This window comes from Amblyomma mixtum, chromosome 4, assembly GCF_055824585.1.
Source record: "Amblyomma mixtum isolate Tamu chromosome 4, ASM5582458v1, whole genome shotgun sequence".
Classification (NCBI taxonomy): Eukaryota; Metazoa; Arthropoda; class Arachnida; order Ixodida; family Ixodidae; genus Amblyomma; species Amblyomma mixtum.
This window is the reverse complement of record NC_143015.1, coordinates 96,369,119-96,382,724: the sequence shown is the minus strand read 5'-3', so window position 1 is coordinate 96,382,724 and position 13,606 is coordinate 96,369,119. Positions and strand designations below refer to the sequence as shown.

General features: G+C 46.2%; 1 protein-coding gene across 3 annotated transcripts in view; it reads right to left on the bottom strand.

Annotated features, from left to right (window-relative positions):
• LOC149347514 (uncharacterized) overlaps nt 1–13,606 on the bottom strand; it is a 59,033-nt gene that overhangs the window by 33,147 nt on the left and 12,280 nt on the right. For all 3 annotated transcript variants that reach the window (XM_089587155.1, XM_089587157.1, XM_089587156.1), the window contains exons 3-6: nt 12,323–12,406; nt 9,532–9,612; nt 7,546–7,800; nt 5,735–5,819 (exon numbers count right to left, since the gene is read on the bottom strand). In XM_089587155.1, the coding sequence (XP_089443281.1) occupies nt 5,735–5,819; nt 7,546–7,800; nt 9,532–9,612; nt 12,323–12,406 (505 nt within the window). The remainder of the gene's footprint in view (nt 1–5,734; nt 5,820–7,545; nt 7,801–9,531; nt 9,613–12,322; nt 12,407–13,606) is intronic.

The following is a 13,606-nucleotide window of genomic DNA, read 5'->3' as shown; positions in this document are numbered from 1 at the left end:
GTCTTCGCCGGTTGCATTCGCACCAAAGAGCACCGTGACACGCTCCTTACTCTGTTTTCCTCCGGATGAGGATGCGCCCGGGGTAGTGAACGTGCGATTCGGTAGCATCTTGTAGAAAAATGCTGCCTCATCTAGATTGTAGACGTCTTTGTCTGCATACTTTTCAAGTAGAGCTTGGAGCCGATGTTGGCGCCATACGTCTATAGTGTCACGGTTCACGGCTGCGCTTTCGCCGACGATCGACTTCGAGGTCACGCCGTGTCGTTTCTTGAACCGTTCCAGCCAGCCATTGCTGCACTTGAAATCTGTATGGCCCATTTGAAGGGCGAGAGCTTCGGCTTTTGCGGTAAGAGCAGGTCCATGTACGGGGAGATTTGCACTCCTGGCGTTCTTGAGCCACTGTAGAAGTGCACCTTCCACTTCCGGATATTTTGAATCGCGATTCCTCTTTCTCTTCGCAGAGAAGCTCTTTTCAAAGCCATCCAGCACAGCTTCCTTGTTTTTCAACACAGTTGACAAAGTAGAAGGCGGTATGCCAAATTCCTTCGCAATGTCGGTTTTCTGCCGGCCGCCTTTTTCCACTTCTTTTATCAGCAAAACTTTCTGCTCCAAAGTCAGACACTTTCGCCCGGAGACTGACGGAGCCATTTAGGATTGAATACCACAAAAGCACATGCGAGGCACGCTCAACTAATCACACGGCCTACAGCCGGGATCCAAACGCACGCGGCGGGCGACGCAGAAGCCAGAGCGCGCTACGTCGTAGCTGGCAGCGAGGAGACGAGCGAGCGGAGTAACTGGCGTGCGAGAGGCTAGAAGACCGAAGAGCGAAAGAAGAGGGAAGAGAAAGAGCAATTGACCTTGGAAAGAGCGTTGAGGCGCCGGCTGCGGCAAGAAAGAGGAAGTGAAAGGGCTTGCCTACTCAGTGTAGGGGGTGTTCGTCCACTGGTGGCTGAGCCGCCCGCTGCCTGCGTGTCGACAGAAAGGAAGTGGGATGGGGAGGAGAGAGTACTGGGAGAGCGGGCACAAATGCGCAGCTGCCTGCCTAGCCAGCAGTGTGACATTGAGGGGGGAAGGCGGGGGGGGGGGGGGGGGGGAGGCAGTCGCCACTTTTGTAGGGGGGTGCGCGGGTCACGAAAGACAGAGTGTCGCGCTGGAATGTGGAATGCGCGCTGGAATGCATGCGCAAAGGGTCGTTGCCACGGCGGCGATGCCTGCGCTCGGCGGCGGCGATGCCTCCGCTCGCCACTTCGCTCTAAGCGGGTCAAGCCCTTCGTGCGCTTCGAGTAATGCGGCTTAAAATGCATGCGTTTGGGTCGGGACCGGAAGAAATTTCGAATAAAGCGATATTTCGAGTAAAGCGATTTCGTTATAATGAGGGATTACTGTATTTATTTTAATATGAAACAATGAGGTTGTGAGTAAGGCAGCGCCATAAGTAGAACATTCATTATAGCATTGGCCGATTCGAAAGCGCCGCCCACTGTGGCTTCGATACGAAACAAGTTAGGCCTAGCGACGACTGGGGAGTATAGAGCGCCGCAGTCTGCCGCGCTCACAGGCAACACCACTGCGGTAAGCACGCGGAATCCAGTGCTCCGAGCGTTGCAAACGTGTCACCTAAGTATATCAACGATGCAGCAGGGACCGGACATTTTTCAGTGTAACGGCGGTAAAATGCGTAGCTTGAGCGCCGCAGGACGTTGCTGTTGTATGCTGTTGCTGCGCTATCGGACGGGATCGAGGTACGTTCTTGAAGCAGGCCAGCTCTTGCGCTTTTCGCTCTCTACCTTCTCGGTTAACGACGTAAGCAGAGATAGCCGAGATCGGCTCGCGATAACCGCAGGTAGCGCGCCCGTGTGATAAGGGTTGTCTGCCTGCGACTTGTTTGCGTTTTCGGTGCTCAAAAATGTTTTGTAAAAAGTTTACCCCGCGTAATGATCGCACCCCTAAATTTGAGTCAATTTTTTGAAAAAAGAAGTGCGATCATTATGCGAGTAAATACGGTATGTCCTCTCTGTTTGCTTCCCTAAAACGAAGTGAAACAGAGCACCACTGGGCCATTGGCTTCCCAGAACACACACACTTTCTTCACAAGAAAAGCAACTTTGTGAGAAGGATGCCTGCACTGCCACCGCCTGAATGCGACCGGTGATGTGCAACTCTTAAAGGTCGACTGCGAGGAAATTTTACTTTGGCTAGAATGGTTCTTATTCTTAATGTGCTAGGTACGTCACAAAACTAATCATGACAAGCATGGAACTTTTGTCATAAGTACTGCTGTTGCAAGCATTTGAAAAGCTCCACAGCAGATGATACGTGCACAGTGATGCAGGATGGGGAAGCTGAGAGCCTTCCTCAAGCTGGGCCCATTGGGACCAAACAGATACTGAACCACACAGAATGAAAGGCTGGGAGCTAAAAATGTGGCTGAGTAGTTCTAGGTTGTGGCACTGCGGCAAAATTTTTCTACAAATCAAGTGTGATTGACATGTTAAATGCAAAGAAAAAAAAACACCGTAGCCAACCATAAATATCTGGAAAAGTTCTTGATGCTTCGGCTACGGAGAGGCCAGAGTGAGAACATCCCCAACAACAGGCCACTCATTCATGCGAACAATGGAAGAATTTGTTCTTCAGCCTGGCAGTCGAAGGCCTCTCATACAGAGAAAGGTGGCTGACAAGGTTCACGCAACAGAACGGGCTTGCGTTTTGTGCCTATTATGGGGAAGCTGCTGATGCACTGCCGTGCTGAGACTGGTGGGAACGATGGCCTCTGCGGGAGTATGAGCCAGACATTTATAATGTAGTTCAGACTGCACTGTTCTTCAGGTTGCTTCTGTAAAAATCCTTGCCCTTCAGTGGGCACCACAATACTGCTGCAGCCCATGGATTAGGGTGTAGTGATGCAAACATAGAAAGCGAGCTTCCGCAAGAACCTCAAGCTGAGGATGCTGTTGCTATCAACCAGGGGAACGAATACAGGGCAGATGCACTACTGCACACCATGTACCTCCCCAATTATGCTTGAAGGCTGGTTATATGCTACCACCATTGCAAACTGCTTCAGGCACACAGCATTTGTCCCAACTGCAAACAAGCCATGAACGCCTGATGTAGTCCATGATGCCACTGTGGAAGAATATTAAGGCGAAAGCCTTTAATGGCTCATACTGTCGTCCGTTAACAAAGAGTGTCACACGCGTTTAGCTCGGGAACTAAAAAGCATAGAAGAAAACCAATGGTTGCCTCAGATAGAGGAGGAAAAAAATGAACCTAGAAGCCAAATTTGATGACTGTAGATTAATTAATTAATTAATTATAGACAAAAATGTCGAAATTGCATCAAAATAGCGTGGACGTCCATATAGCCACAGGAATGGAGTGATGTCACATCCACCGGAAGTCGTCACGGCATAGTGAAAATTGTCACAGAATGGTCGGAAAAACGTCGGCCTTGTGTCAAATTAGATGGAAAAAATGTGTAATTAAGCGTAATTAACACTTAAGATCCCCGAAAGATGTATGATTTGGGTATCGACATAGCCACGGTAACGGTGTGACGTCACATCCACTGCAAGTCGTAAAGGCAAGGTGTCCTCGGCTTTCGCCTCTCAACACTTTAGTTGCCAAAGTGTCCTCGCAATTTTTTGCTGCCGGAGAGTTGCGCTGCGATGGGAACCCCATCTGAGGTGCATGTCCAGACTGACAGTGACATGCTGCCATGCCTGGCGCATACCGTGAAAAATGCTGTGGCAGATGTTTGCCAAGAGGAAAGCAAAAAGGAGGAGGCAGATGAGCCTGAAAGTGAGACCAACTCTGGCACCATTGCAACATGTATGCAGGCAGAATCAGCAGTCCAAATGGCAAAGAACTTGTTCCAGAGAGAAATAGGGTATGAACTGCACCTGGGCAGCCTTTCAAATAGGGGTGACGCATAAATAAAAAATAGCTCCGAGAGCTGAAGCAAACCAACACAAAACCGTTCTTCACTGCTGAATAAGTCGCCATGCCCACTGTGTTATGTACGCTTGAAGAGTAATTGTACTACTGACAACACTTCTCTTTCCTTGCATTTGTATTACATGACAGACATACTTACACGGTTCCTGTTGAAAGTGCGTTCATTGTAGTAAACACTGGCACGGACAGCCACATCAAAGTATAAACATGTAAAAATATTGCAACGAATGGAAAAAAAAATGTACTGCACTGCAACCGTGGCAAACAAAATATACACATGTGGGTTTGTGACTAGTACAGTTGAACCCCTCAATAACGAAAGCCCTCAAGAACGAAATTCTCGCGGCAACGAAAAATTCTGGCACCCCCGGCGAACTCCCATAGGGTTCAATGCATTTGTCCCCTCTCAACAGCGAAGGGTTTTTAAAAAGCAGTCCCGCATTAACGAAAGTTTGAGGTAGTGATCTGCAACATTTTTTCGGCACATCAGCCAGTCGGGAACATAGAATGGGCAAAACTGCAGCAGCAAACAAATCCGACAAGTCGGGCCCGTTCATTTCACCTGCCAACAAGCACCGGCGCAGCCATTTTTGTTTACTTTCGATTGGTTCGGTAATGATGATGATAGCAAAGCATTTTTTTTTTTTGCCCGCTGAAAGCGGATTTTTGCTAGCCCGTCTGTTGGCGACTACGCACGCACGTGACGTTTCACGAGACGACACCGCCGGCCAACCGGCGAAGAGCAAGGAACCCTTTTTTTTTTCTTTTCGCTAGTGCGCCGACCACGCTATCCCGCCGATCTCGCCGTCCGCCTTTTGCAGGCCGAATTCGCCCGCGACTTGCTTGTGTACAGTTTTTGTTTTGTTTTTTTTTACTGTCGGAAACCTGCCGCCTCCTGTAAAGAAGCGCAAGTTTTTGACGCTGCAGGAAAAGGCTGCAATCATCGCCGAAGCTGAAAAAGGCAAAAAGAAGACGGACATTGCGGAAGAGTTCAGTATCCCGTGCAGCTCACTTTCCACGATTCTGAAATCAAAGAATGGCATCATGAGGAATTCAGCGACGACGCTGTTATCGACAGTGTGCGCAAAGGAAATGAGGAGAGTGACGACGAAGATTGCGAAAACCAAGCACAAGGTAAGCAAGTAAGCTCGCGTGATGTGCTTGATGCTTTTGACGTTATCCGGACTTTTCTAGGCGGCCACGACGACGACGAAGCTATGCATATCTTATCAAGCTGCGAAGCCAGAGTCGTCAAGCTCCTGCACAGCAATGTCAAGCAGAGCAAAATAAGCGACTTTTTTTCATTAAATTTTCGTTCTGCAAGGTAATGGGTGTGCTTATTTGTCTATTTTCGCGACAGCGAAATTCTCACGACAACGAAAAGGTTTTCCTGTCCCGGCGGTTTCGTAATTGCGGAGTTCGACTGTAATAGCCCAGCATACCCTTCACTGTTCTTGTGCTAACAATGTCACCTTGAAGAAGCTATTTCGAGAAGAGGGCTGCCACTTAGGCTGGCATGCACAAGCCAATCAGAAAGGGGAAATCACGCACAACCAAACGCGGTCATACACTGCCTAAACTTGAAAGAAAAAAGCCATTCACAGAGTACCACCATTACTCATCCATCAAGCAAGTAAATAGGGCAGCCTCAAAAACCTGAAGGGTACTGGATTAACTTCGAAAACGCTTGCAAGATGAAATTCCTATCTCGCCCTATTGCACACTTGCATCCAGCAAAGGCAGGAACTGCAAAGCGTGAGTAGCATCTCACCCAATCATTCGGCCCAGTGATCACGTGCGGGTATTTCATGACCAGCGCGTCAATCGCTGTCCTGTAGAGTCGCCTGGTCGGATACCTGCACAGTAAATGCGCGAGGTGAAAGATTTGGCTCACACAATTAACAGCCTCTCTGATCACAGTGAATTCAAAGCACACAGAGTAATTTACCTAAGTAATTCTGAAGCAAACCTCTAACACCTTCAGTGCATACAAAAAGGATGAACAGCACAATTAGGCATTTCAATTTACATGCAAAAACAAACAGGGCTTTTTTTTTTTCCTGCAATGGCCTTGTACAAAAGAGCCTTTCTTCTAAACAATGTCTCACAAAGAGACATGAAAACACCCCAGTTGTGCTGCAATCGTTAGAGGGACAGTGAAGAATTTTACAGCGACAGATGGTAATACCACGGCACTGGCATTTCACACCATTCCAGCTGTTGCTGAAATTTTCATCACCACAATGCCAAATGTCCAGTCAATTTTTCATTCTTAATGAAAATCAGTTATGCAGCCATTTGTAGCTCTGATGGCATTTCTTAGGCACCAAAACATACATTTATTCACTGCTGAAAAAAATTGCACTTAAAGATAAGAGTTTAGTTTTTCTACCACTCGATTCAGGCTTGTGAGGATGGCGAAAAGGACTCCGTGATCTGTAACTGAAAGTGGATAGCAGTGAGGTCCAGCCTCGGAGACCCGTGACAAGAAGAAAGCTTACACTATTAGCACAGTCATTGGAGGAATTTTTTTTATGATACTCGCATTTAACTCGTTTAGTCCTTTTCTTTTTTCGAAATAAGACAAATCCAGACACTGAATTTAAGTGAAGTTCAGCTTTACGTGTATGTTCGCCCATATATCCCTCCTCTGAAAAACTATCACAATTATAAATGAGCCCTACAACTAGCATTTTAAAGCATATCACACGACAGCTTTCAATGCCTTACTGCAGATAAAAAACTTAGTTTTTCTCAGTTTATGTCAAAGAGGATTTGACTCATTTAAAAAAAAATTAAAAATTCGTGGTGGCTTAGCTTGGTTAAGCCTGGTAATTGCGAAGCAATACGTGGGTTCTGCTATTGTACCGCTTGTGGTGATACTTTCGCCTGGCTGCATCTTGAGCACGATGCTTGGAAAGCTGTTCTTCTCGTTCTTCTTCTGTCTCTGCAGCTCGCTGTTCCTTCCTCTTTGCATTCTGCCGAAGTGTCTTGCTTGCTTGAGGTGGCATCTCTCAAGCCTCACGAGAGGCCGAACCAGAGTCTGTGCGTACCGCCTCGCACTGCGACGGCCCAAGCCGGGCCCCCGTTTTTACACAGATGGTGTGACGCCACTCCTAGCGCGGCACCCCTGGTGAGAGGAGTGGAAGTTAGGCCGCCGCTCCGTGCCTACTGCCTCGCATCACGACGGCGTGAGATGGGGCCCTGTTTTTACACAGGTGGTGTGATGTCACACCAGACGTCATGCTAAAGGTAAACCGTGCCTACCACCGCCTCACGTTTTGACGGGCTGAGGTGGTAGCTAAAGTAGTATTGCTTCGCAATAAAAAACAGATTTTGTAACTATGACACTCGCATTTAACTTGTTTGGTCCTTTCTGGCTTCGTAAAAGCTGTTTCCAGCGAAAGGAGCCTATCTGTCATTAGAACGCAGTAGTTGATCAGTGCATTCCAACTTCAATTCTCCTCAGTGACCCTTTAACGATGCGTCAAGCATTACGGGTCAAAGTAAGCTTCACTTCTCATTTGATTACCTCAAAGTCCACCTCACAATGAGCACAGCGGAAAGATTTACTCCACTTACAGTGTAATCTTGAAGCAGGCATTGAAGATGGTGTTAATGATGTGCCTCCTGATGCTCGTAGTCAACGGGGTCTTCCTCATCAGGACAATATCGCACCACGTGCCAAACGAAGGCAGGGTGAACTTGAGATAGTCATTGCGGTCATGCTCCTGAGCAGGAACAACGTCCACGTCACACACACTTCTCCCCGCAACCTCGACGGTCGAGTAACTGGGCAGCATTGCACGCAGCATCTCGGGAACTTGCGACAACCGCCTGCAGAAAAAAAAAAATAGGGAGACTTGCAGTCAACTTGTATTGTTTGGGAGCCAAGAGAAAGCTTCGCTATCGAAGCTTCCCTATCGAAGCTTCCGTATCATAGCTTCCCTATCAAAGATTCCCTATCAAAGATTCACTATCAATGATTCACTATCAAAGCTTCCCTATCAAAGCTTCCCTATCAAAGATTCACTATCAAAGATTCGCTATCAAAGATTCGCTATCAAAGATTCGCTATCAAAGATTCGCTATCAAAGATTCGCTATCAAAGCTTCGCTATCAAAGATTCGCTATCAAAGATTCGCTATCAAAGATTCGCTATCAAAGCTTCCCTATCAAAGCTTCACTATCAAAGATTCACTATCAAAGATTCACTATCAAAGATTCGCTATCAAAGATTCGCTATCAAAGATTCGCTATCAAAGCTTCCCTATCAAAGATTCGCTATCAAAGCTTCGCTATCAAAGATTCGCTATCAAAGATTCACTATCAAAGATTCACTATCAAAGATTCGCTACCAAAGATTCGCTACCAATGATTCGCTATCAAAGATTCGCTATCAAAGATTCGCTATCAAAGATTCGCTATCAAAGCTTCGCTATCAAAGATTCGCTATCAAAGATTCACTATCAAAGATTCGCTATCAAAGATTCGCTACCAATGATTCGCTATCAAAGATTCGCTATCAAAGATTCGCTATCAAAGATTCGCTATCAAAGCTTCGCTATCAGATTCACTATCAAAGATTCACTATCAAAGATTCGCTATCAAAGATTCGCTATCAAAGCTTCCCTATCAAAGCTTCGCTATCAAAGATTCACTATCAAAGATTCACTATCAAAGATTCGCTATCAAAGATTCGCTATCAAATATTCGCTATCAAAGATTCACTATCAAAGATTCACTATCAAAGATTCACTATCAAAGATTCACATGAGCTAACCATTCCAGCTCTTGGGCATGACTGGGACAGATGACCGACAACACGCGCAACAACACCCCATACATAGATAGCCTGCAGTGGCATCATTTCATGCAATGTGCAAGAAAGCAAATCAAATCAAATCGATCTGCGACTTTACTTGCCACAGCTCTCATCGTTTGTTAATTAGTTTTCTGATGTCCTGCCTCGTTGATTTTCATCTTTCCTTGAGCTTATTAATGCTGACTTGATGCCTTGCATATTTTACTGAAATTTTTATGAGTGTCCATGTTTGTTTACTGTACTGCCTTTGCCAAGCATGGACAGACATACTGAAAGCGTGACTCTATATAGCTTGATACAATCTAATATGATCGCTTTGCAGCAAAGCAATTGTTTTGAAGCTCGCGGATCTTTCGTGCCATTTTTCGCATCCCGTGCAGTCCGAGAAATCGGTTGGCGACTGTATCCGATTCGGTAACCAGTCTCTCGGCGCAACCTGCAATTTCTGTATTGCATACGAAAACAATGAGTGAAAAACAGAGCATGCAATGTCCTGCAAAAGACTGAACATTAAGAGTAAATTATTTTTGCGCTGAAAAATGAAAGGCGGCCGGAAAAACCTCGAATTGTAGAACTGTTTCTTTAATTACCTCATAATTATCCAAAACTAAAAAGAAAAATACATAACTTGACTTTTACTTCCAGATTTTAAAAACAACAGATAAACAAAAAAAAACGAGAATTAAGGCCACTAATTACATACCAGCTGGAATTTTCATAGATAGTGGTTATGGTGCACTTACATGAATGCATCTCCACTTTCTTCAGGTTCACCGTATGCAACCACTGTGCCAGTACTGTCATCTTCTTGCAGTTCGTCTCCGCTGAAACAAGAAAAAAAAAATGTCAAACATAGCAGGGCTGTTGCTATACACCTATTTCTTCAAGCTTGTTGTATGCGTACAAAATGAACAGTCGGGTAAGCGTTGCTACTGACTGCCAAACATCAGTGACCAACTACTACAAAAATGAAATAAAAGATTTCAGTAACATGAATCCTGGGCCTGCCTACGCATACACGAGGTTCTAAGTTCAGACTTTAATCCGAATCCGGTCTTATTCAAATCTAAAACGAAAGTGGACTTTCTGCAGATTCAGTGCACTTGAAAGGCAACAACACTCAACTACGCTCCGGATTAGAGGAATTTTTAGTACCTATAGGAGGTATTCACTGAGGCCGTGCTACCAGACTGCGCGAGCGTCGTCGCGGCAGGCGCGCCATGTTTGCGGTCGTTTCAGGCCAGCTCGCGCAGTGTCACGGTGCGCCGTGAGGTACCCGGCCTGAACTGTTAGTGATCCGTAACATATTTGTACGTTGTTGAATACGTCAGCGACCACTTATCTTTGTGGAGCGCGTATTGTTCATGAAGCTTGCAGCAGAATTCTTCTGCGCCGTGATATAACCGAGCTGCCTCAACTCGGCAGCAAAACTGGCTGGCTGCGCTGCACGCAAGAACGTACACGACTTGCAGCTTTTAATATCAGTTGATAACTGTCAGCTAGTCATGCAGGGCACATCGTGGATAAACAGCACGATTGATTACCGAAATTCCATAACTGCCACCGCAGAAATTGATAATTCAAGCGCCTAGCTGTAGTCCGCGAACTGCTGACGCTTCTCAGACGTACGGTCTTTCAGCAGAAAGGCAAAGCGTCATAGCTGCCTTATTTATCCGACAGAACGGCCAAACAAATACTGCCATGTGCTCGCAACAGGAACGGCAGACACAGCGAGAATGTTTTGCAGTTTTGATTGTAGCTACATAGCGCTGCTTCGTATGCACAAGACCGTTTTCGCAGCAACGCAGTGTGCAGCCATTCCCCTAGATTCAGTTGCAACACGTCACTTTCAGCAGGTAGAGATGACAAGTTAAGCTACAGCTAAGTGAACAGACCCTTCGAATTACTCACCTCTTCAAAAACGGCACTTCGGCCGTCGGCACCGCGGCCGTCGGCACCCACAGCACGGCTCTTGGACTCACCCGCTTGTCAAGTAATTGCACCCTCTCATAGGTTTATATCCTTTAATTCCTTGGCCTGCCAGCAAACTTAAGCCGTGCACAAGGTGGGCCTCGATACCGGTGAATTCAACGCGCGGCAGCAGTCTTGTATACGTCGCACACCATGCCGGTGCCTCCGCATTCCTATGGGGGTCGACCTTTTCACAAAGTAGAACCTTCTGAGCGTGCCCGCTCTTTCCTGCTTCGCACAGTTCACGGAATATTCACTCAGTCACGCGGCGGCACAGGTCGGACAGAAATTACGTGCGGCGAGACGCGAAATACACTCACATTTCACCCATCACCAGCTATTCAAACGCTGCGGCTGGCTGCGGCGGCCGCGCGCGCGACCACCAACATGGCGAATGCCGCGCCGGCCGCTAGCGCCCCTTGCGGATGACGTCATGTGAATACCTCCTATAGGCTGCCACCTTGTTACAGCGTGGGATGAAACGAGGTGCGCTGCAAATTGGTCACCGTGGCAATCGGCATTCGCGCTGCTTAACAGCTGGCTGCTATTCATAATAATAATCGGCCAGACATCTGTCTCTGTGCTTTTTGAACAGCAGTCCACATTCAATTCCGAGCTTTCAAGCATGGCCTCCCAAGTGCTTGCCAAGCATCCCAAGAGTCTCTGGGTGGAGCACAGCCAAAGTCATCATCAGGGTGCGAGATGAGGAAAGCCGTGACCTGAAAGGACCTTTTTTTATTGTGTATGGCCCTCTTAATACAGCACATGCAAGAAGAATTCTTGCGAGAAAATGTTCTTTTGATATTGGTCACCTTGCCAAAACAATCCATCCTGGCCTGAAAAACCATTTCAACGACCCCTTAAAGGTGCACTGAAGAGGAATATGAACTCGTCTTTCTACTGCGGGAACTCGTTCTACACGTTCCGAGCATTCTGAGAAACTGAATTATTGTCCTGTGTAGCCGATTTCCATAATTCAAATCGGATTAAATGTCCAGACCCCTGCCTTTTTTTTGCTGCAGATGGTAGGAGTGGTCAACTGACACGTGGGGTGCCTTTCAGGCAGTAGCGAGGCGGGTTCACTTTTGCTTTTATTTTGTTTTTTAGCTTTCTGTGAGTAAATAAATCCAGTCAGATTCTATAAAGCCAAAAGTTAGACCCACAGACATAAAAATACGCGTGGACTCTTGCTTTCACCGATTGCTACGTATCACTCCGTCGATGGCAGAGTGGCAAGCCGCCACGGGACTGGCTGAAAGGTGAGCTGATCCCTCCTACCGTCTGCGGCGAGTTCAAAAAAACGCGGGAGCCGGGACATTTAATCCTAATTAAATTATGGAAATCGGCCACACAGGAAAATAATTCGAAGTTTCTAAGAATGCTAGGAACATGTAGATCGAGTTCCTGCGGTAATAAGACGAGTTCCGATTCCTCTTCAGTGCAACTTTAATGTCACACCATAAATAAGGAAAAGGAATTTACCCGAGACAAACAGGCACAACAAACACAGCTCATACCGAGGTTCGAATGCACAGGTCTCACCAGGTACCTTACTTAACTCACCTCGTTGGAAGGATGCAAAGCTGCTTGCTTTTTTGCTTGTGAAGTGGAGGAACCGCCACGGATGACGCACTGACAATTTGGAGTCTGAAAAATGCAGGCAGAAAAACCATTCACCAACACTCATAATGACAATGTCTGGGTACTTTCGTTAAAACAAAACGCGTATGAAAGTGGCAACAACTTTTGTGCTCATGCACACCATGAGTCAAAGCAGAGTGATGTTCAGGCAGGGTTGTCAAAGCATGACTAGCAGCGCTATTTCTGTGCAGTAATCCTCAGCCCTGAATACAATTTCATTAGCTAAGACGCCTGAAAGTGGCCCTTAAACTGTGATGCCCAGAGGAACTACGTGCTTTGTTTTCATTATAACACCTTACTGATGCAATACCATTAGAAGGGTCAGTGCAACTGGAAATGGGGAATATACCAAACCTAGGTATGCTACCTTGGATATAACAAACTTTGTATTTTAAAATCATATATAACGAACTTGCACATGAAACTCCTGTACCTCGCTGATGAAAACAGAAGTACAAAGAAAAAAGTATGAGCAACACAAACTTTTTTTGACGCTGAATAAGAGTGCTGCAACAAAGAAAGATAACCTTTTTACTCTGCATTAAATAAAGTATCCAAAATTTCAATAGCGCTGGTTTTCCTCGCTCAAAGAAACACGTACCACCTACTGCAAAATCAGCATTATTTGCTACTGGGTTGCTGCAACCAATGAATCCCTCTGTCTGGCTTATTCAAGCTAGAAACGAGAGAAAGCAAGTATACAGGCTACAGGTTAAACATAAAACTGAGGTGAAATTAAGCATATTTTCAAGAAATTATTGAAATACTCATAGACTTCTACCCCTGTCAAGCTTGAGCAAGCTAAGTGCATTAAGTGGAGTGTGCTTCAGCACCTGGAGTGCCGGCATGGTCAGCTCATGTTTCACCCCACCAGCTGTCTCACAAACACGAACTGAATGAATGGCTTCGCCACAGTGCCGTGCCGTCCCACATCACACCTAGAGAGTGACCTGAGCTGCGTGCATCATTATTATTTCGCATTTCTCTATTGCATTGTGTTTCTTGCTATAACATATAAATCTCTCAAAGCTGTTCAACAGCTAAAATAAGCATTTTTTTTTATACATTACATCATGTGCCTTTGAAACCACTCCCGGCAAAACTACACACTCAGCCAGCAAAGTGAGTTCTGTGGACACACTCCAACCTGAGTGCAACATTCCGCAAGTGACTTTCCACTTGCAATGTTTAGATTTGGCAGAGTGT